The following is a 20,945-nucleotide window of genomic DNA, read 5'->3' as shown; positions in this document are numbered from 1 at the left end:
AGAACAAGCTTTTTAGAATTCAGAGTAAATCGAGGGAATAAAGTATAGATTTCCTCCAAAATTCACAGTGAGGACTGATCTAGTGCCAGTATCAATTAATGATGCTAAATAAACGTTTTTAAAGAAATCTTAAGGAATACTGAACTTGGAGATCTGTATGTAACTGTTCCTTTGTCCAAATTGTTTGATTTAGATGGTTTTGGATAGACTTAGGCTGTAGCCACCATGTATGTATGTTTTGTTCGGTCTTGTTTTTCAAGACCGATCATGTATGTATCTGTGTATGACCTTGTGTGTCTGTCTGTCTCTCCAGGGCACCACTGCAGCTGCGGGAGTTGGTGAACTGCCGCTGGGCTGAAGAGGTTACCCAGCAGCTGGACACCCTGCAGCTCTGCAATCTCTCCAAACATGAGGAGAACGACAAGGACAAGTGAGCCCCAGCATCCCTCCTTTCCATCCCTCGCTCCCCTCATCAATACCACAGCTTTCTTTCTCTCTGCCCTCGCTCCCCCTCTCTATCCATACCCTATATTTCTGTTAGAATTGAAGACCTCTAACACAACCTGGGCTCCATTAAACTAAATGCAGTATGAGGCAAAAGCAACCTAGAACAATGTGTCCTTTCAGCTTGGAAATGTGAAAGGCCCAGCACATTGTAAAGTGGGCTGAGTTTATAAATGGCTTGTTGTTTGGCTCTAGGTTTCCATCCAATTTGCAACAGATTTTCATGTGAATATTCTAAAATCGGCATAAAAAATGTTTTCCCACGAGTTGTGTTCCATTCAAACAAACTTGTTGCGGATAAAAAGTGTGTCATGACGCAGTGCACAAAAAAGCACTTAGTCGTATAAGATACTTTTTGTAGAGGTAGGGTTTTCTGGTGTTTTCAGAAGATGGGCAGGGACTCTGCTATCCTAGCTTCAGGGGGAAGCTGGCTCCATCATTGGTGTGCCAGAACAGAGAAGAGCTTGGACTGGGCAGAGCGGGAGCTGCCTTCCTGTGGGGATGGGAGGGCCAAGAGACCAGAGGTGACAGAACTGAGTCCTCGGGTTGAGGTGTAGGGTTTGAGCATAGTCTGAAGATAGGGAGGGGCAGTTCCTCTTGTTGCGCCGTAGGCAGACACTATGGTCTTGTAGTGGATGCGACCATCGAGTGGAAGCCAATGGAGTGTGTGGAGGAGCTGGGTGACATGGGAGAACTTGGGAAGGTTGAAAACAAGGCGGGCTGCAGCGTTCTGGATAAGTTGCAAGGTTTTGATGGCACAAGCGGGGAGCCCAGCCAACAGCCAGTTGCAGTAGTCCAGACTGGAGATGACAAGTGCCTGGAATAGGACTGACTGAGGTAGGGTTGTAGAGCTTGAACTTGCAGGAGCGTGGTACTGCTTTGATGTTTGCAGAGAACAACAGGGTGTTGTCCAGGGTCATGCCATGGTTCTTAGCACTCTGGGAGGGCGACACTGTGGAGAAGTCAACTATGATGGATTGGTCTTTGAGCGGGCAGGCCTTCCTCGGGAGGAAGAGCAGCTCAGTCTTTTCAAGCTTGAGGTGGTGGGCTGACATCCAATCGGAGATATCTGCCAGGCACGCAGAGATGCGTCTCGTCACCTGGGTGTCAGAAGAGGGGAAGGAGAAAAGTAGTTGTCATCCGCATAGCAATGATAGAAGACACCATGTGCGGATATGACGGAGCCGAGTGACTTGGTGTATAGAGAGAAGAGGGCCTAGAACCGAGCCCTGGGGGACACCAGTAGTGAGAATATGTGGTGCAGACACAGATCCTCTCCACGTTGCCTGGTTGGAGCGGCCTGCCAGGTACGATGCAATCCAAGGGTGTGCAGCGCTGGAGACGTCCAGCCCTGAGAGGGTGGAGAGGAGGATCTGATGGTTCACGGTGTCAAAGGCAGTGGATAGATTTAGGAGGATGAGAACAGAGTCCGCTTTGGCAGTGCGGAGAGCCTCCACGCAGAGGATCAGTCTCGGTTGAGTGACCCATCATGAAGCCTGACTTTTTTTATTTTACTAGGCAAGTCAGTTAAGAACAAATTCTTATTTACAACGAAGGCCTAGGAACAGTAGGATAACTGCCTTGTTCAGGGGCAGAATGACAGATTTTTACCTTGTCAGCTTGGGGATTCGATCTAGCAACCTTTCGGTTACTGGCCCAACGTCAAGAAGAGCATTCTGAGAGAGATAAGAGTTGATCAGAGGCAGCACACAAGTGTTTTCAAAAAGGGATACAGGTCCATAGTTTTTTGCGTCACGACTTGAGTGTTGGTTTTTTGAGGAGGGGAGCATTCTGGTCATTTTAAAGTCAGAGGGGACAGCCAGTGGTCAGGGATGAGGGAAATTATGAATGGAATTAGGTCTCCAGAGATGGTCTGTAGGAGGGGATAGGGTCAAGCTGGCAGGTTGTCGGGTGGCCAGACCTCAGTCACAATATTTCATCTGGGGAGAAGGAGGTGAAGGCGTAGGGTAGTTCTGTTTGAGTGGGACCAGTGGACTCAATAGGCTGTGATTGAGGAGCGGATGTCGTCAACTTTTTCAAAGTGGTTGATAGTCATCCACAGGGAGGGAGGGGTGTAGGATTTAAGGAGTGACGAGAAGGTGGAAAAGAGTTTCCTGGGGTTAAATGAAGAAGCTTGAAATTTAGAGTGATAGTGGCTTTAGCAACAGATGCAGAGCAAGAGAAGGTAGAGAGGAGAGAGTGAAAGGATGATAGGTCCTCCGAAAGTTTAGTTTTCCAGTGCGAGTCATAAGATGTGGAAAGGGAGGAAGGTAGGGTCGAAGAGGCTGAGTGACTAGGAAAGGGAGACAGTGAAGGAAACAAAGTAGTGATCAGAGACCTGGGGAGGGAGTTGTAGTAAGATTAGTAGGCTAACAGCCACTAGTAAAGATGAGGTCAAGCAAATTGCCTGCCTTGTGAGTTGGAAGGGATTGGAAAAGGTTGAGGTGAAAAGGCAAGGAGGGGAAAGAGAGTGTTGGAAAGAAATGAATTAAAGGCATACATCGGGAGGTTGAAGTTGCCAAGTACTAAGAGCAGTGAGCCATCGTCAGGAAATTAGCTTATCAAGGTGTCAAGCTCATTGAGGAACTCTCCAAGGGCACTTGGTGGGCGATAGATGACAACAATAATGTTAAGCTTGAGTGGACAAGTGACAGCATGGCATTCAAATGAGGAGATGGACAGGAGGGGAAAAAGATAATCTCCAGTTAGGAGAAATTAATACCCCTATGCTACTACCAGATGCTCTTGGACTATGAGAAAAAACGTAGTCAGATGAAGAGAGCAGCTGGAGTAGCAGTGTTCTCTGGGGTGATCCATGTCTCCGTCAGGACCAAAAAGTCAAGGGATTGAAGGGCAGCATAGGGTGAGATGAATTTGGCGCTCTTGGCCGCAGATTGGCAGTTCCAAACGTTGCCAGGGACCCGGAATTCCACCTGGGTTGTGCACGTAGGGTACACTATATTAGAAGGGTTGAAGCCAAGTGGGGGGGGGTCTGTAAAGCCTACAGGGAGAGGAGCGAACATGGAATAGGAAACACGCATAGTTGTCAAAGCTACAAAAGAGCTAAATGAGATCAGCAGAAAATAACTTGGTAAGATTCTCAAGCGAGAGAGTGGTGTAGAGCCTTCCCCGAACACCTCGGCAGAGCAGTCTTTGTTTCGGCGACCAGACTGACACGACTGCCGCTTACAGCGGCAACACTGATTGCCTAGGAGAGGAGAAACCACTCTCCCTCCAATACAACCACTGATTACCAAAACAAGTCACAAATTGCCATGCCCCTTAGATGTGTCAACAATCATCTGCAAGTTTTGACCAGTCGCAGTTCACACACCAAGTAGGCTACTGCGGAGACAGGCAGCACTTAAAACAGATGCCCTAGCTAGCAAAAAGAGAGTACTAGACAACAGATAAAGACAAACATTTTACTTATCACTCCTGGAGATATCAGGAGTCCTCTAGCTATAGAATGGAGCACTTGTTGCATAATCTATTTCACCAGCAAAGAAATTGCCCACATTGTCAAGCATATTTTGTTTTGTTCGACATTTGGAAAGTTTACCGACAAATTTGAATTTCCATCAGGCCTGTCGTGACTTTTTTTTTGTCCGACATGTACTTTACTCGCATAAAAAGGTTGGATGGAAACCTGCTTAATGTGACAAAAAATGTGTTGAAAAGAGATTCCAGAGGGTCTGGATGTGTCAGTTGTCTATGGTTTGTTTACAGGTGTGAGAACCACCATGAGAAACTCAGTGTGTTCTGCTGGACCTGTAAGAAGTGCATCTGCCACCAGTGTGCTCTGTGGGGAGGCATGGTAAGTGGCCCACAGAGGAGTATTCTCAGTCAAGCCCCATATCCCTTTGGTATAATAAAACAAGTGCTCAGTCAGTCCATTCCTGTATTTTGATCTTCACCCCTTTTCCTTCCCCAAGCATGGCGGCCACACCTTCAAGCCTCTGGCTGAGATCTACGAGCAGCACGTGTCCAAGGTGAACGAGGAGGTGGCCAAGCTCCGCCGCCGCCTCATGGAGCTCATCAGCCTGGTGCAGGAGGTGGTGAGGGGCACTGTTTATTTTTTATTTTTAGCTTGGTTAGAAGCACACATGAGAAAATGGTATCAATATCACTACTGCACACTGCTGAATTTTGCCACTAGATGGCACAAGGGCACTACAGCTAATTTGCCTCTGTTGTGATGGGATGCCTACTCTACTCTATCCCTCTGTGATGACAGATGAAGTTACCGTTCTACCAAAATACATTACAACGCCGAAACCGTCTGCCTTAATTCAACATATGTTTTCTGGTTCTCTCAGGAGAGGAACGTGGAAGCAGTGCGAGGGGCCAAAGACGAGCGAGTGCGAGAGATACGTAATGCAGTAGAGATGATGATTGCCCGTCTCGACAACCAGCTCAAAAACAAACTCATCACCCTCATGGGTACGCAAGTTTCATGACACCATTCGTGTTTCTCTCTTGTCACTGTAATGCCCTTCTATGTCACTAAAATATTATTTTTATATGAAAATGTTCTCACAACAGGTCAGAAGACCTCCCTCACCCAAGAGACTGAGCTACTGGAGTCTCTCCTGCAGGAGGTGGAACATCAGGTATGTGGACTTGTACTATACCAGTATACAGTGTACCATTTTAAAAAGATTTAACACCAGGAACGCCGTAGGTAGCACTACAAGTGGATTGGAATGTGTTGTACCTTGAGAGGGTGTGTTTCTTGCAGGACAAACTGTGTTGTCTTGTGGTTTGTGGAGGCAGGTGTTTAGGAGGAGAGTGGGAAGTGAGTGTTTTCGGTGGCTGTCTGGCACGCCGCACAGCACTCTGGGTTAGAGGTCGACCGATTAATCTGAATGGCCGATTTAATTAGGGCCGATTTCAAGTTTTCATAACAATCGGTAATCGGCATTTTTGGACACCGATCATGGAAGATTACATTGCACTCCACGAAGAGACTGCGTAGCAGGCTGGATACCTCTTATGCGAGTGCAGCAAGGAGCCAAGGTAAGGTGCTAGCTAGCATTAAACATATTTTATTTAAAAAACAATCAATCTTAACATAATCACTAGTTAACTACACATGGTTGATGATATTACTAGTTTATCTAGCTTGTCCTGCGTTGCATATAATCGATGCGGTGCCTGTTAATTTATCTTTGAATCATAGCCTACTACGCCAAACGGGTGATTTAACAAGCGCACTTGCGAAAAAAGCACTGTCGTTGCACCAATGTGTACCTAACCATAAATATCAACGCATTTCTTAAAATCAATACACAAGTATATATTTTTAAACCTGCATATTTAGTTAATATTACCTGCAAACATGAATTTCTTTTAACTAGGGAAATTGTGTCACTTCTCTTGCGTTCTGCGCAACAGAGTCGGAGTATATGCAGCAGTTTGGGCCGTCTGGCTCGTTGTGAACTGTGTGAAGACTATTTATTCCTAACAAAGACAGCCAACTTCGCCAAACGGGGGATGATTTAACAAAAGCGCATTTGCGAAAAAAGCACAATTGTTGCACGAATGTACCTAACCATAAACATCAATGGCTTTCTTAAAATCAATACACAGAAGTATATTTTATTAAACCTGCATATTTAGTTAAAATAATCCAGGTTAGCAGGCAATATTAAACTAGGGAAATTGTGTCACTTATCTTGCGTTCATTGCACGCAGAGTCAGGGTATATGCAACAGTTTGGGCCGCCTGGCTCGTTGCGAACTAATTTGCCAGAATGTTACGTAATTATGACCTAACATTGAAGGTTGTGCAATGTAACAGGAATATTTAGACTTATGGATGCCACCCGTTAGATAAAATACGGAACGGTTCTGTATTTCACTGAAAGAATAAACGTTTTGTTTTCGAAATGATAGTTTCCGGATTTGGCCATATTAATGACCTAAGGCTCGTATTTCTGTGTGTTATTATGTTATAATTAAGTATATGATTTGATAGAGCAGTCTGACTGAGCGGTGGTAGGCAGCAGCAGGCTCGTAAGCATTCATTCAAACAGCACTTTCGTGCGTTTGCCAGCAGCTCTTCGCTGTGCTTCAAGCATTGAGCTGTTTATGACTTCAAGCCTATCAACTCCGGAGCTAGTTAGCGGTGTGCGCGCTAATAGCGTTTCAATCGGTGACGTCACTCGCTCTGAGACCTTGAAGTAGTTGTTCACCTTGCTCTACAAGGGCCGCGGCTTTTGTGGAGCTATGCGTAACGATGTTTCGAGGGTAGTTGTTGTCGATGTGTTCCTAGTTCGATCCCAGGTAGGGGCGAGGAGAGGGACGGAAGCTATACTGTTACACTGGCAATACTAAAGTGCCTATAAGAACATCCAATAGTCAAAGGTATATGAAATACAGTTGGTATAGAGAGAAATAGTCCTATAATAACTACAACCTAAAACTTCTTACCTGGGAATATTGAAGACTCATGTTAAAAGGAACCACCAGCTTTCATATGTTCTGAACAAGGAACTTAAATGTTAGCTTTTTTACATGGCACATATTGCATTTTTACTTTCTTCTCCAACACTTTGTTTTTGCATTATTAAAACCAAATTGAACATGTTTGATTATTTATTTGAGGCTAAATTGATTTTATTGATGTATTATATTAAGTTAAACTAAAAGTGTTAATTCAGTATTGTTGTAATTGTCATTATTACAAATAAATAAATACATTTTTAAAAATTGGCTGATTAATCGGTACCGGCTTTTTTTGGTCCTCCAATAATCGGTATCGGCGTTGAAAAATCATAATCAGTCGACCTCTACTCTGGGTAGCAGGAAGCTGAGCGAGAGGAGGCACTGAGCCACCAATTGTCTAGAGGCGTTCTGTCTTTTCATATCCTCTTTATCTGCACTTGCCCTGAACAGACAGGATGGTCAAAGCAGTGATGTTCATGACCACGATGTGCTTTCACCTGTCCAGTTCTTTCACATCAGTGCAGATAAAGAAAGGGAGAAAAGGATAGGAAGCAACTTCAGACTACTGAGATTCACTTTTTGTTTTCTGAGCGAACTGATTTGAAACTTTAAGAAACCAGGTGCGTTCGCCCTGATTTGAAACTTATGAAAAACACCAAGATTTTATGGTGAGATGAGTCAACGATTGACAAGAGCTTGATGATCCTGCCCATTTCACAGTCCAGAGATTTCTGTTTCAAAAGAGCCTAAATTCAATGGTCACCAGTGCCCTGAGAGAATGGGTGTCCTGGCTTCAACTGTTAGTCACACAGTTCACACATTCTGCCATGTAAATCTTTCAGGACTTTTCTTAGGGTCTTTTAATGCTTTTTGCATAGTCATTTGAGCAAAAACAACCAGCTGTTCTCAAACCTTCACACAGGTGTTTTCTTATGAATTCACCTCTCTGAAGTCACAATCTTGGCTTTTTCATCGCCTGTCAAACTTTACCATGAGTGCGTCATGCCTCCAGTGAAATGAGATACGTTAAGAGTGGGGGTGAAGGGGGAGTGGTGGTCAGGTGTTTCTCTGCAAAGCTCTTCAATTGTGTGTGGTTCTCTGTCCTACAGCTGCGCTCCTGCAGTAAGAGCGAGTTGATCTCCAAGAGCCCAGAGATCCTGCTGATGTTCCAGCAGGTTCACCGTAAGCCCATGCAGTCCTKTGTCACCACTCCAGTCCCCCCAGACTTCACCAGGTAACATACTAACTAAACCTATTTCACTAAACCCATTATACTGTACCTGCACACCTCCCTCGGTACTGTACTAAACCACAGATCCTGTGACTAGAGAGCTTGATTTGAGAGAAAAAATATTGTTAAATAAGATATTGTTATGCTTTTAATGGATATTTCATGACATTGAGAAGTGTAATTACGGAAAAACTTTCTCTCTCCACAGTGAGCTGGTTCCTGCCTATGACTCAAGCACTTTTGTTCTGGCCAACTTCAGGTAGTCTTGAAAATGTTTGGATATGAGCTTGTGTATGCCCAAGGAATAGAAATCGACAGTCTTTGAACAACAAACAAACATATTTTAGCTTCCGTTTCTTGGAAAATAGTACAAAGCACCCCATTGGGTTGCTCATACTTTATTTTGGGTTGCCAGGTCCAAAGGCTCTGATTAAGTGCTTATGTTCTAGCTGCTAATTAAGTCAACCAGGGACATGTCGGCCCATGAGCAATTTCTCTCTCGTTGTGACACTTCACCAAGAAGAAGTTGAAATTGTGTTTTTTAATGAATGGGTTCCTCTTATCTGATTTGTTTTTCTGCCTGTGTGTTGTGTTGTCCTTACAGCACCCTGAGACAGAGGGCAGATCCCGTCTATAGCCCCCCACTCCAGATATCTGGCATCTGCTGGAGACTCAAGGTTTATCCAGTGAGTAGACACCAACAATTGTTTGTTCTCTAATACTTAGTAGTAATTGCTACTAAACTACTAATGATCTTGTATGTTCATCGTATCTTACTCTAACTACTAGATTTGATATGTCACCTTTTTCACAACTAAGTGGTGACTATTGGATTGTGAAAAACTCTGGTTTAATGTTCATCATAATTAGGGGTTCAAGCAGCGAACCTGGTGAACCCCTGTTGTATTTCTTGGCGTACGAGTTCAAGCAGCGAAGCTGGTTTCTTCTGGTTTATTATTTTTATACCGGTTTTTCTTACAAGGAAAATGTAACATGCACATTCCTGTGAGATGGTAAGGCAGAGGAGGGTGCAACTTGACATTATGATAAATGCCAATTGGCCACAAGGTGGCGCTATAACAGGTGCTTGAAATTGCATACGCTGAAAGGTCATGCTCCTCACCCCATATAACCCAGGGTCCTGAAATTCAGTGCATAGGTCGCTCTTCTCACAAGGAACAAATTTCCCCCAAGGACCCAAAAAGACCCATAAAGGATTTTACGGCATTTTGAATTTTGTGAAAAACACTGAAATCACATATCCTCCGGGACCACTGGTTCAATCTGGATTAACCTTCACATGGCATCTATGGACCAAGGTCTCAACTGAATATTTTCCAGACTAGCATGTCCAACAACATGGTGCTACTGACCAATAAACGTTCATGTGAGTGTTGCCTGGCACATTAATGCATATCAATCAGACATTAATACTTGTATTGTAACCAAACTTGGTACACATGTTCAAAACACTGTCAAGACTCAACATATGCAAGCATATTCAGATCGACTGTGTTGGAGCTATTACGGCACATGTTTATATGTCTCCATCTGTTTGGCTCGGTGATGAAATTTGGCACACACGCTATGAGTCTAGCTAATCTGTAACGTATGGTTCAGTTTGGCCGCATGGGGGTGCTGTTGGACAAATAATAATTAATGCAAGCTTATTGCGGCTGTATTGTTTGAGTAAGAGTCTTGGAAAATATTGTGTTTGAAGATAGATGATATATACCACATTTGGTACCGATCAGTCTAGCTGTTTTGGAGAAAAAGTTTAAAGTAGTCAATATCATAAAAAATTGTCCAAAGTATGCATATTGCATGATCTGATCTGTGGTATTTGGCAAGCGTGATAAGGAGTACATAGCTCCTCTAGAGCGATGTGCCCACAGCTTGAATCCCAACATTGCTCCTTGCAGCTATATTTATGTTCCTTCTGCCAATTTGCTGAAACATTTTTAATTCCAGTGAAATGGTAAGGGCTAGCAGGGTGCACCCTTGCATCATGGTAAAGGGCCAAAGGCCACACCCTCCCATGCAATTTGAACATACAGTGGGGAGAACAAGTATTTGATACACTGCCGATTTTGCAGGTTTTCTTACTTATAAAGCATGTAGAGGTCTGTAATTTTTTATCATAGGTACACTTCAACTGTGAGAGACGGAATCTAAAACAAAAATCCAGAAAATCACATCGTATGATTTTTAAGTAATTAATTTGCATTTTATTGCATGACATAAGTATTTGATCACCTACCAACCAGTAAGAATTCCGGCTCTCACAGACCTGTTAGTTTTTCTTTAAGAAGCCCTCCTGTTCTCCACTCATTACCTGTATTAACTGCACCTGTTTGAACTCGTTACCTATATAAAAGACACCTGTCCACACACTCAATCAAACAGACTCCAACCTCTCCACAATGGCCAAGACCAGAGAGCTGTGTAAGGACATCAGGGATAAATTGTAGACCTGTACAAGGCTGGGATGGGCTACAGGACAATAGGCAAGCAGCTTGGTGAGAAGGCAACAACTGTTGGCRCAATTATTAGAAAATGGAAGAAGTTCAAGATGACGGTCAATCACCCTCGGTCTGGGGCTCCATGCAAGATCTCACCTCGTGGGGCACTGAGGATCTTATTGTAACAACTTGGTACATATGTCCCTAACATATGCAAGCACATTCAGATCGACCACCCGATGATGCTATAACGGGCACATGTTTATATCTCTTGATCTGTTTGAGTCCGAGTGAAGAAATTTGGCACCCATGTTCAGGGATATGAGTCTAGCTAAGCTGTAAAGTATGGTTCAGTTTGGCCACATCGTAGCGTTGTTGGACAGGAAAAAAACATTCATGCAAGCTCATTGGCTCATAGCGGCCATATTGTTTGAGCTGGAGTTCTGGAAAATATAGGGTTTGAAGACATGGGTACATAGATTCTATGTACCAATCGGTCCATTTGGTTCTGGAGAAGAAGACGTGTAACGTATTTAACTTTGAAAACTGGTGCTGCTCAATTAACCAAAATTCGTTTTTAACAACTAATTGACCGATGTCGGTTCAATTATTTGAATTCCATTTTGTTCCGTTTTTTTTCCTGTCAACTCAATGTGAACATTGCACAGTTTCTCTAGAGATAAATCCGATCCAGCGTGAACCCCTGCTTGCTGCTTGCAGCTATATTGTGTGTTTGTTTTTCCCTTCAGGATGGCAACGGTGTGGTGCGCGGCAACTATCTGTCCGTTTTCTTGGAACTATCTGCAGGACTCCCTGAAACGTCAAAGTATGTTTTTGTAAAATTGTCATTCTCTTTCTTTGAATTGAAGTTTTCACTTGAATTTATGTCCCCTTCAACGTGTGTATTTTCTGTGTCTATAGATATGAGTACCGTGTGGAGATGGTCCATCAGGTCTCCAGCGACCCCACTAAGAACATCATCAGGGAGTTTGCATCAGACTTTGAGGTGGGGGAGTGCTGGGGCTACAATCGCTTCTTCAGACTGGACCTGTTGGCCAGCGAGGGCTACCTCAACATGCAGACTGACACCCTGGTCCTCAGGTTACCACTAATACTAATAGAAAGATGCCATTTCTAACTCTGGGTTTAGTGTCTTCATCGAAGTCATTTTTGACTGCTGAGTTGACTTTTCTCTCCTGAACAGGTATCAGGTGCGTTCGCCCACCTTCTTCCAGAAGTGCAGAGACCAGTACTGGTACATCAGCCAGCTGGAGTCAGCCCAGTCCAGCTACATCCAGCAGATCAACAACCTCAAAGAGGTGTGGGTTTTAGATCACCACAAATTAATCTCTAATTTATCTAAACTAAAATGATTTGCGTTAACTCATTGCATATTATCTCTCCACGTTGTCAGAGGCTGGCCATTGAGCTGTTCCGTAGGCAAAAGTCTCGCAGCTCGTCCCCGCCTGACCGGCGCCTGGGCCCCTCGACCTCGGAGAGAGACTCTCGCTCAGGGAAAGGTCCCGTGGCTGAGGATGGCTGCCAGACCACTGCCACTGAGACCAAAGAGGAAGAGGAGGAGGAGGAGAAGACCCAGCACGACGACTCCAATGTGAGTCACTCAGACATATTCATCCATATTCATGATGACCACAGAGGTTCACCCTGTATTGGTTCATATTTGTGATTCAATATGGTGCACACAGCACATGATCATAGTACCCAAACACACCGATTAGAAACTCTTAAGTTTTATAGCTATGTATGTCTCGAGCCCAATGGTCGAAACAGTTAAATATTGTGTGGATATGATAGTCTCCTTCGTATTTACACAGGGCAGCAACTTTGGTTTTAGAAATGGGGGAGGATATATATATATATATATATATATAGATATTTTATCCAGTCGGATAAACACCGCTCGGAGACGTCCGCATGGTCCTAAAGCACACCGTTGCCTCGTTTTGTAGCACATTCCAATGATAAAACTGGGGGGGACAAAGATGTCCCCCCATCCCCAGTGAAAGCTGCTTCCTTGTATTCACATAACCACTGGGGTCGAAACATTGTTACATAAAAATCCAGGAAGCATATAATATTTGTCTCAGATTAAAATGTATGGCATGGTAAAAACAACCCGTCTATAGCACTGGACGAAATTAGATTTCAGAAACACTTATTAATCATTCCGCCCTTTTTCCACCTAAAATGTCTCTTGTCCTACTGAAGGGCTGACCTCAGCATGCATTATCATAAGGTGTCTCAATAGGGAGATGGGGCGCAGTAGAGGAGAAATGCTTGCTGTGTCAGCAGCTGAGCTCTAGGCTGCATGTTGTCTGAACATTGCGCTAATGTTGCATTAATGTTAAAGTATAGTCATGAGCTGTCTGACGGGGACCTTAAGCATGCACTATTTTATCAGATGACGATAAAACACAGCAGAGTAGGAAAAGCTGTGTCAGGGGTTAAGCACTAAATGCTGTTATGTAAATGCTGCGCTAACGTTGTGGTGTGGTCAGGAGCTGTCTGATGGGGACTTGGAAGTGGACTGTCTGACGGGGGACGAGGAGGTGAACCCTCTGGACGGTAGCAGCACCTCGGGCAGCTCCACGGCAACGAGCAACACAGAGGAGAACGACATCGACGAGGAGACCATGTGAGTGACCTAGCGCCACTGTCACCCCTAACCACAGAGCTTTCTCTCTAGTTTTAGTCCCCCAATTATTTGGGGGTGGAAAACGCAGAAATTATATCCACATCCTCAAATCAAACTTTATTTGTCACATGCTCCGAATACAACAGGTGTAGTAGACCTTACCGTGAAATACTTACTTACAAGCCCTAAACCAACAATGCAGTTCAAAAAAGAGATAAGAAAATATTTACCAAATAAACTAAAGTAAAAAATGTATAAAAAGTAAAATAACAATACCGAGGCTATATACAGGGGGTACCGGTATTGAGTTAATGTGCGGGTGTACAGGTTAGTCGAGGTAATTTGTACATGTAGGTAGGGGAAAAGTGACTATGCATAGATAATAAACAGCATGTAGCAGCAGTGTAAATACAAATGGGGGGTGGTCATTGCGCCACAGTCTCCCGGGTGGCGCAGTGGTCTAGGGCACTGCATCGCAGTGCTAGCTGCGCCACCAGAGTCTCTGGGTTCGCGCCCAGGCTCTGTCGCAGCCGGCCGCAACCGGGAGATCCGTGGGGCGACGCACAATTGGCATAGCGTCGTCCKGGTTAGGGAGGGTTTGGCCGGTAGGGAGGGTTTGGCCGGTAGGGATATCCTTGTCTCAGTATGTAAAAATGTAATAAAATGTATGCACTCTACTGTAAGTCGCTCTGGATAAGAGCGTCTGCTCTTGGCCGGTAGGGATATCCTTGTCTCAGTATGTAAAAAAAAAAAAATGTTATAAAATGTATGCACTCTACTGTAAGTCGCTCTGGATAAGAGCGTCTGCTAAATGACTAAAATGTAAAAATGTAAAAATGTCATTGTAAATAGTCCGGGTGGCCATTTGATTAATTGTTCAGCAGTCTTATGGCTTGGGGGTAGAAGCTGTTAAGGAGCCTTTTGGCCCTAGACTTGGTGCTCTGGTACCGCTTGCTGTGCGGTAGCAGATTGAACAGTCAATGACTTGGGGCCTTCCTCTGACACGGCATAGTATTATAACTTGATGTCAGGAAGCTTGACCCCAGTGATGTACTGCGCCGTACGCTCTGCCCTCTGTAGCACCTTACGGTCAGATGCCGAGCAGTTGTCATGCCAGGCGGTGATGCAGTCGGTCAGGATGCTCTCGATCATTACATCGATCTTATCATTACAATGACTTGTTGGACCCTCTCTGTCCCAACCTGGGTCGTGCTAGTTAGAAAGTGTAGTTTTGATATGAGTCATGTATGCGTACTTCATCAACGTGTTTTCAAACCCATGAGCCCAAAGAGACTGTGTGGAGTGAAGGGCTGTTGCTGGAGCCTAAGTCTCACATGTTCTCGCTCTCTCTTCTCCACCCCCTCACTGTGAACTCACCAGATGAGCCATCAGTGAGTCATCACTGCTCCTCATACTGCCTGGCTGAGTGCAAAAAAACAACACAAAGTTCTCCAGCTCCATCCACGCACACTCATACACATACACTAGGGTTGAATATTTTCCAGAAAATCAACCAATTTTCTTTCCTGGGAAAAATGCAACCATATCACGGTATTCCCATTCAAACCGGAAATGCTATTTAAAAGCACATAACATCAGCGTAAAATATGGACAGGAATCTAATGGTTTCTTGTTGTAGTTGTCACAATTTAATCAACTGAAAATGTCTGTCCACACAATTTGTTGATGTAGCTTAGTTTAAATGTAGGCCTAAAATATGAGGTTATTAGCCTACAGACTAGTGAACATTACATTTGTTTTATCTTAAAGATGTCAGCCAGCTTGTTGGCCCCTTTCTCTCCCCTTGCACCTGGCTATCAGGGGAATTTCAGGAGGTTGTGTTTTTACTTTATGATAGTCACCACATTAAGCAGGTTTTGTCACAGGGAACATATTTGATTCTCCGCTTAACAGACAAGCAGTTAGGCCTAGTAGTGGAGATTCAGTTGATCAAATACCTGCGAATCTGACTAGTCAAACCATGGATTCGCTTTTGTTATTGTGACATTATCATGTTGCAAATGTCTATTTCCTCGAGCGTGTTTGTGGACACAATGTACCAGCCATTTTGTTAAGAGTGAGTAGCAGTGTCACAAAGATGGTTTGGAGATTTGTGAATATAAGATGGGGATTGCCTTCCGTAAGTAACTGCTTTGAGAAGTCAGCAATGCAATTTATAGAAGTCATGCAAGAAAGTGGTGTTTTCTATTGGAGACTTTACATTGAGAAGGAAAGTGGTGTTTTCTATTGGAGACTTTACATTGAGAAGGAAAGTGGTGTTTTCTATTGGAGACTTTACATTGAGAAGGCTCAATATGGTAGGCTACTAGCATTGTGATGACTAGTCTTTTTTTATTATGAAAAAATAAATAAAATGAACGCCGTTTTCTCCCCAATTTCGTGGTATCCAATTGGTAGTTAGTCTTGTCTCATCGCTGCAACTCCCATACGGACTCGGGAGAGGCGAAGGTCGAGAGCCGTGCGTCCTCCGAAACACAACCCAACCAAGCCGCACTGCTTCTTGACACAATGCCCACTTAACCCTGAAGCAACCAATGTGTCGGAGGAAACACTGTGCACCTGGCGACCGTGTCAACATGCACTGCGCCCAGCCCGCCGCAGGAGTTGCTAGTGCGTGATGTGACAAGGACATCCCTGCCGGCCAAACCCTCCCTAACCCGGCCGACGCTGGCCAATTGTGCACCTCCCCATTGGTCTCCCGGTCGCAGCCGGCTGCAACAGAGCCTGGACTCGAACCTAGAATCTCTTAGACCACTGTGCACTCGGGAGGCTCTATGATTACTGGTCTAATGTAAGCTATGGATGAAGCCAGAGAGTTGACATTTCCGGTTCATGCATGCAGCTAGTAGCACATGTATTTTTGCATTAGTGCTACATAATTTTTAAAATATTTTTCTCCATCAATATTTCTCGGAAACGCGAGAGCTTAGTCGGGAAGTCCCGGGTTACTGGTCACCAGTGAACCCTAATACATACACATACATACATACATACATACACTGCTCAAAGAATAAAGGGAACACTTAAACAACACAATGTAACTCCAAGTCAATCACACTTCTGTGAAATCAAACTGTCCACTAAGGAAGAAACACTGATTGACAATACATTTCACATGCTGTTGTGCAAATGGAATAGACAAAGGTGGAAATTATAGGCAATTAGCAAGAACCACCCCAATAAAGGAGTGGTTCTGCAGGTGGTGACCACAGACCACTTCTCAGTTCCTATGCTTCCTGGCTGATGTTTTTGGTCACTTTTGAATGCTGGCGGTGCTTTCACTCTAGTGGTAGCATGAGACGGAGTCTACAACCCACACAAGTGGCTCAGGTAGTGCAGCTCATCCAGGATGGCACATCAATGCGAGCTGGTTTGCTGTGTCTGTCAGCGTAGTGTCCAGAGCATGGAGGCGCTACCAGGAGACAGGCCAGTACATCAGGAGCCGTGGAGGAGGCCGTAGGAGGGCAACACCGCAGCAAGGACGCTATACCATCCCACCAGGTGGGGGTTTGTGCTTACAGCCCAACACGTGCAGGACGTTTGGCATTTGCCAGAGAACACCAAGATTGGCAAATTTGCCACTGCGCCCCTGTGCTCTTCACAGATGAAAGCAGGTTCACACGCACATGTGACAGACGTGACAGAGTCTGCAGACGCCGTGGAGAACGTTCTGCTGCCTGCAACATCTCCAGCATGACCGGTTTGGCGGTGGGTCAGTCATGGTGTGGGGTGGCATTTCTTTGGGGGGCCGCACATCCCTCCATGTGCTTGCCGAGGTAGCCTGACTGCCATTAGGTACCAGAGTGAGATCCTCAGACCCTTGTGAGACCATATGCTGGTGCGGTTGGCTGGGTTCCTCCTAATGCAAGACAATGCTAGACCTCATGTGGCTGGAGTGTGTCAGCAGTTCCTGCAAGAGGAAGGCATTGATGCTATGGACTGGCCCGCCCGTTCCCAGACCTGAATCCAATTGAGCACATCTGGAACATCATGTCTCGCTCATCCACCACGCCACGTTGCACCACAGACTGTCCAGGAGTTGGCGGATGCTTAGTCCAGGTCTGGGAGGAGATCCCTCAGGAAGACCATCCGCCACCTCATCAGGAGCATGCCAGGCGTTGTAGGAGGTCATACAGGCACGTGGAGGCCACACACACTACTGAGCCTCATTTTGACTTGTTTTAAGGACATTACATCAAAGTTGGATCAGCCTGTAGTGTGGTTTTTCCACTTTAATTTTGAGTGTGACTCCAAATCCAGACCTCCATGGGTTGATAATTTGATTTCCATTGATAATTTTTGTGTGATTTTGTTGTCAGCACATTCAACTATGTAAAGAAAAAAGTATTTAATAAGAATATTTCATTCGTTCAGATCTAGGATGTATTATTTTATATTATGTTCCCTTAATTTTTTGAGCAGTGTACATACATACATACATTTGAAGTTCTTCACAATTCTTGACATTTAATCCTAGTAAAAAATTCCCTGTCTTAGTTCAATTAGGATCATCACTTTATTTTAAGAATGTCAGAATAATAGTAGAGTGATTATTTCCGCTTCTATTTCTTTCATCACATTCCCAATGGGTCAGAAGTTTACATACACTCAATTAGTATATGGTAGCATTGCCTTTAAATTGTTTAACTTCAAATGTTTCGGGTAGCCTTCCACAAGCTTCCCACAATAATTTGTGAAATTTTGTCCCATTCCTCCTGACAGAGCTTGTGTAACTGAGTCAGGTTTGTAGGCCTCCTTGCTCGCACATGCTTTTTCAGTTCTCCCCACAAATTTTCTAATGGATTGAGGTCAGGGCTTTGTGATGGCCACTCCAATACCTTGACTTTGTTGTCCTTAAGCCATTTTGCACAACTTTGGAAGTATGCTTGGGGTCATTGTCCATTTGGAAGACCCATTCACGACCAAGCTTCAACTTCCTGACTGTCTTGAGATGTTGCTTCAATATATTCACGTAATTGTCCTTCCTCATGATGCCATATATTTTGTGAAGTGCACCAGACCCTCCTGCAGAAAAGCACCCCACAACATGATGCTGCCACCCCCGTGCTTCAAGGTTGGGATGGTGTTCTTTGGTTTGCAAGCCTCCCCCTTTTCCTCCAAACATAATGATGGTCAATTTGGCCAAACAGTTCTATTTTTGTTTCATCAGACCAGAGGACATTTCTCCAAAACGTACGATCTTTGTCCCCCCCAAACCGTAGTCTGGCTTTTTTATGGCGGTTTTGGGGCAGTGGCTTCTTCCTTGCTGAGCGGCCTTTCAGGTCGATATAGGACTCGTTTTACTGTGGATATAGATACTTTTTGTACCTGTTTCCTCCAGCATCTTCACAAGGTCCTTTGCTGTTGTTCTGGGATTGATTTGTAGCTGCTGTTCTGGGATTGCACTTTTCGCTCAAAGTACGTTCATCTCTAGGAGACAGAAGATGTCTCCTTCCTGAGCGATATGACGGCTACGTGGTCCCATGGTGTTTATACTTGCGTACTATTGTTTGTACAGATGAACGTGGTACCTTCAGGCGTTTGGAAATTGCTCCCAAGGATGAACCAGACTTGTGGAGGTCTACAATTTTTTTTCTGAGGTCTTGGTTGATTTATTTTGATTTTCCCATGATTTCAAGCAAAGAGGCACTGAGTTTGAAGGTAGGCCTTGAAATACATCYACAGGTACACCTCCAATTGACTCAAATTATGTCAATTAGCCTATCAGAAGCTATGACATAATTTTCTGGAATTTTCCAAGCTGTTTAAAAGCACAGTCAATTTAATGTATGTAAACTTTTGACCCACTGGAGTGATACAGTGAATTATAAGTGAAATGAAACAATTGTTGGAGAAATGACTTGTGTCATGCACAAAGTAGATGTCCTTACCGACTTGCCAAAACTATAGTTTAACAAGAAATTTGTGGAGTGGTTGAAAACTAGTTTTAATGACTCCAACCTAAGTGTATGTAAACTTCCGACTTCAACTGTACATGCATACATACACTCCGTGGCCAGTGTATTAGGTATATCCAACTAGTACTGGGTCAGACTTCTTTGCCTCCAGAACAGCCTGAATTCTTCGGAGCATGGGAACGGTACTCAATTGGTATTAAGGGATCTAACGTGTACCAGAAACATTCCCCTCACCATTACACCGCCGCTACCAGTCTGTACCGTTGAAACCAGGCAGGATGGTGCCATGGACTCCCGCTGCTTGCACCAAATTCTCAGCCATCAGCATGACGCAACAGGAACCAAGATTCGTTGGTCCAGGCAATGTTGTTCCACTCCTCAATTGACCAATGTTGGTGATCGCGTGCCCACTGTAGCCACTTCTTTTTCGTTTTAGCTGACAGGAGTGGAACCCGGTGTGTCGTCTGCTGCATTAGCCCATCCTTGACAAGGACCGAAGAGTTGTGTGTTTCGAGATACCATTCGGCACATCACTGTTGTACTGCACCGTTATTTGCATGTTTGTGACCCACCTGTTAGCTTGCACGATTCTTGCCATTTTCCTTCAACCTGTCATCAACAAGCTGTTTTCGCCCACAGGACTGCCAGTCAGCGGATGTTATTTTTTGTTGCACCATTGTCGGTAAACACTAGACATTGTCATGTGTGAAAAGCCCAGGAGGCTGTCCATTTCTGAGATACTGGAACCAGCACGCCTGGCACCGACGATCATACCGTGCTCAAAGTCACTTAGGTCTACCGTTCAATAGAACAGTAACTGAATGCCTCTGCCTGTCTGCTTTATATAACAAGCCACGGCCACGTGACTCACTGTCTGTAGGAGCGACCCATTTTCATGAATGGGGTGTGTAACAAGCGGGACACTGAGTGTACCTACACATTATCACATATGGACCGTATACATAAATACTCACAGAAGGGCTTCCTACGTCTTCATACAGACATGGATGCACAAATATATACACACAACATAGAGAACCCTCTCACACACACACACAGAAATAGACACATTGTCCAATCACCCATGCCTGTAGGGGGAAACTACAGTCAATTGACATCCCCACTCTCTGCCCACAAGGCACTTCTCTCACTCACTCAATGCTGTAGGTCCGGCAGGGCTTATTATAATTTTTTCTCTGGTTGGACAGATGCTCTGGGATGTGTTGCTCCGTCGTTCCCCTGTCTATAAATGCGCTGAGTGGTGCGGCGAGTGAGACGCTCTGTTGGAGATCTGACTCATGTTGTACTGGAGTCTGATACAATAGCTGCTGTGTTTCCCCTGTTATCCCCTCTTCTCCCCCAGGGCATACCTAAAGGAATGTGTACAGGGCAATCTTAAGCAGACCAATGTACTTAATGCATGCTGGTATACATGCAGACACACGGACACCTTACTTGAATACTCTCAAATGGGCACGCACATCTCATGGGGCCATTTGGCCCCTGCTAAAAGAACAGAATGACTTGTCATGAAGCTGTACCATTCCAGAGAGAACATTGCAAGGACATTGAGACTTGTCCCGAAGCCACTCCTTTGTTGTCTTGGCTGTGTGCTTAGGGTCCTTGTCCTGTTGGAAGGTGAACCTTGGCCTCAGTCTGAGGTCCTGAGTGCTCTAGAGCATGTTTTCATCAAGGATCTCTCTG

The 20,945-nt window shown here is 44.6% G+C and overlaps 1 protein-coding gene across 3 annotated transcripts in view; it reads left to right on the top strand.

Annotated features, from left to right (window-relative positions):
* trim37 (tripartite motif containing 37) overlaps positions 1-20,945 on the top strand; it is a 33,264-nt gene that overhangs the window by 3,782 nt on the left and 8,537 nt on the right. For all 3 annotated transcript variants that reach the window (XM_070434249.1, XM_023968127.2, XM_070434248.1), the window contains exons 5-17: positions 314-430; positions 4,234-4,321; positions 4,440-4,562; positions 4,824-4,947; positions 5,050-5,117; positions 8,063-8,187; positions 8,393-8,443; positions 8,789-8,870; positions 11,396-11,472; positions 11,568-11,747; positions 11,851-11,965; positions 12,061-12,258; positions 13,166-13,302. In XM_070434249.1, the coding sequence (XP_070290350.1) occupies positions 314-430; positions 4,234-4,321; positions 4,440-4,562; positions 4,824-4,947; positions 5,050-5,117; positions 8,063-8,187; positions 8,393-8,443; positions 8,789-8,870; positions 11,396-11,472; positions 11,568-11,747; positions 11,851-11,965; positions 12,061-12,258; positions 13,166-13,302 (1,485 nt within the window). The remainder of the gene's footprint in view (positions 1-313; positions 431-4,233; positions 4,322-4,439; positions 4,563-4,823; positions 4,948-5,049; positions 5,118-8,062; positions 8,188-8,392; positions 8,444-8,788; positions 8,871-11,395; positions 11,473-11,567; positions 11,748-11,850; positions 11,966-12,060; positions 12,259-13,165; positions 13,303-20,945) is intronic.

This window comes from Salvelinus sp. IW2-2015, linkage group LG23 (assembly GCF_002910315.2).
Source record: "Salvelinus sp. IW2-2015 linkage group LG23, ASM291031v2, whole genome shotgun sequence".
Classification (NCBI taxonomy): domain Eukaryota; kingdom Metazoa; phylum Chordata; class Actinopteri; order Salmoniformes; family Salmonidae; genus Salvelinus; species Salvelinus sp. IW2-2015.
This window is presented reverse-complemented; position numbering and strand designations above follow the sequence as displayed.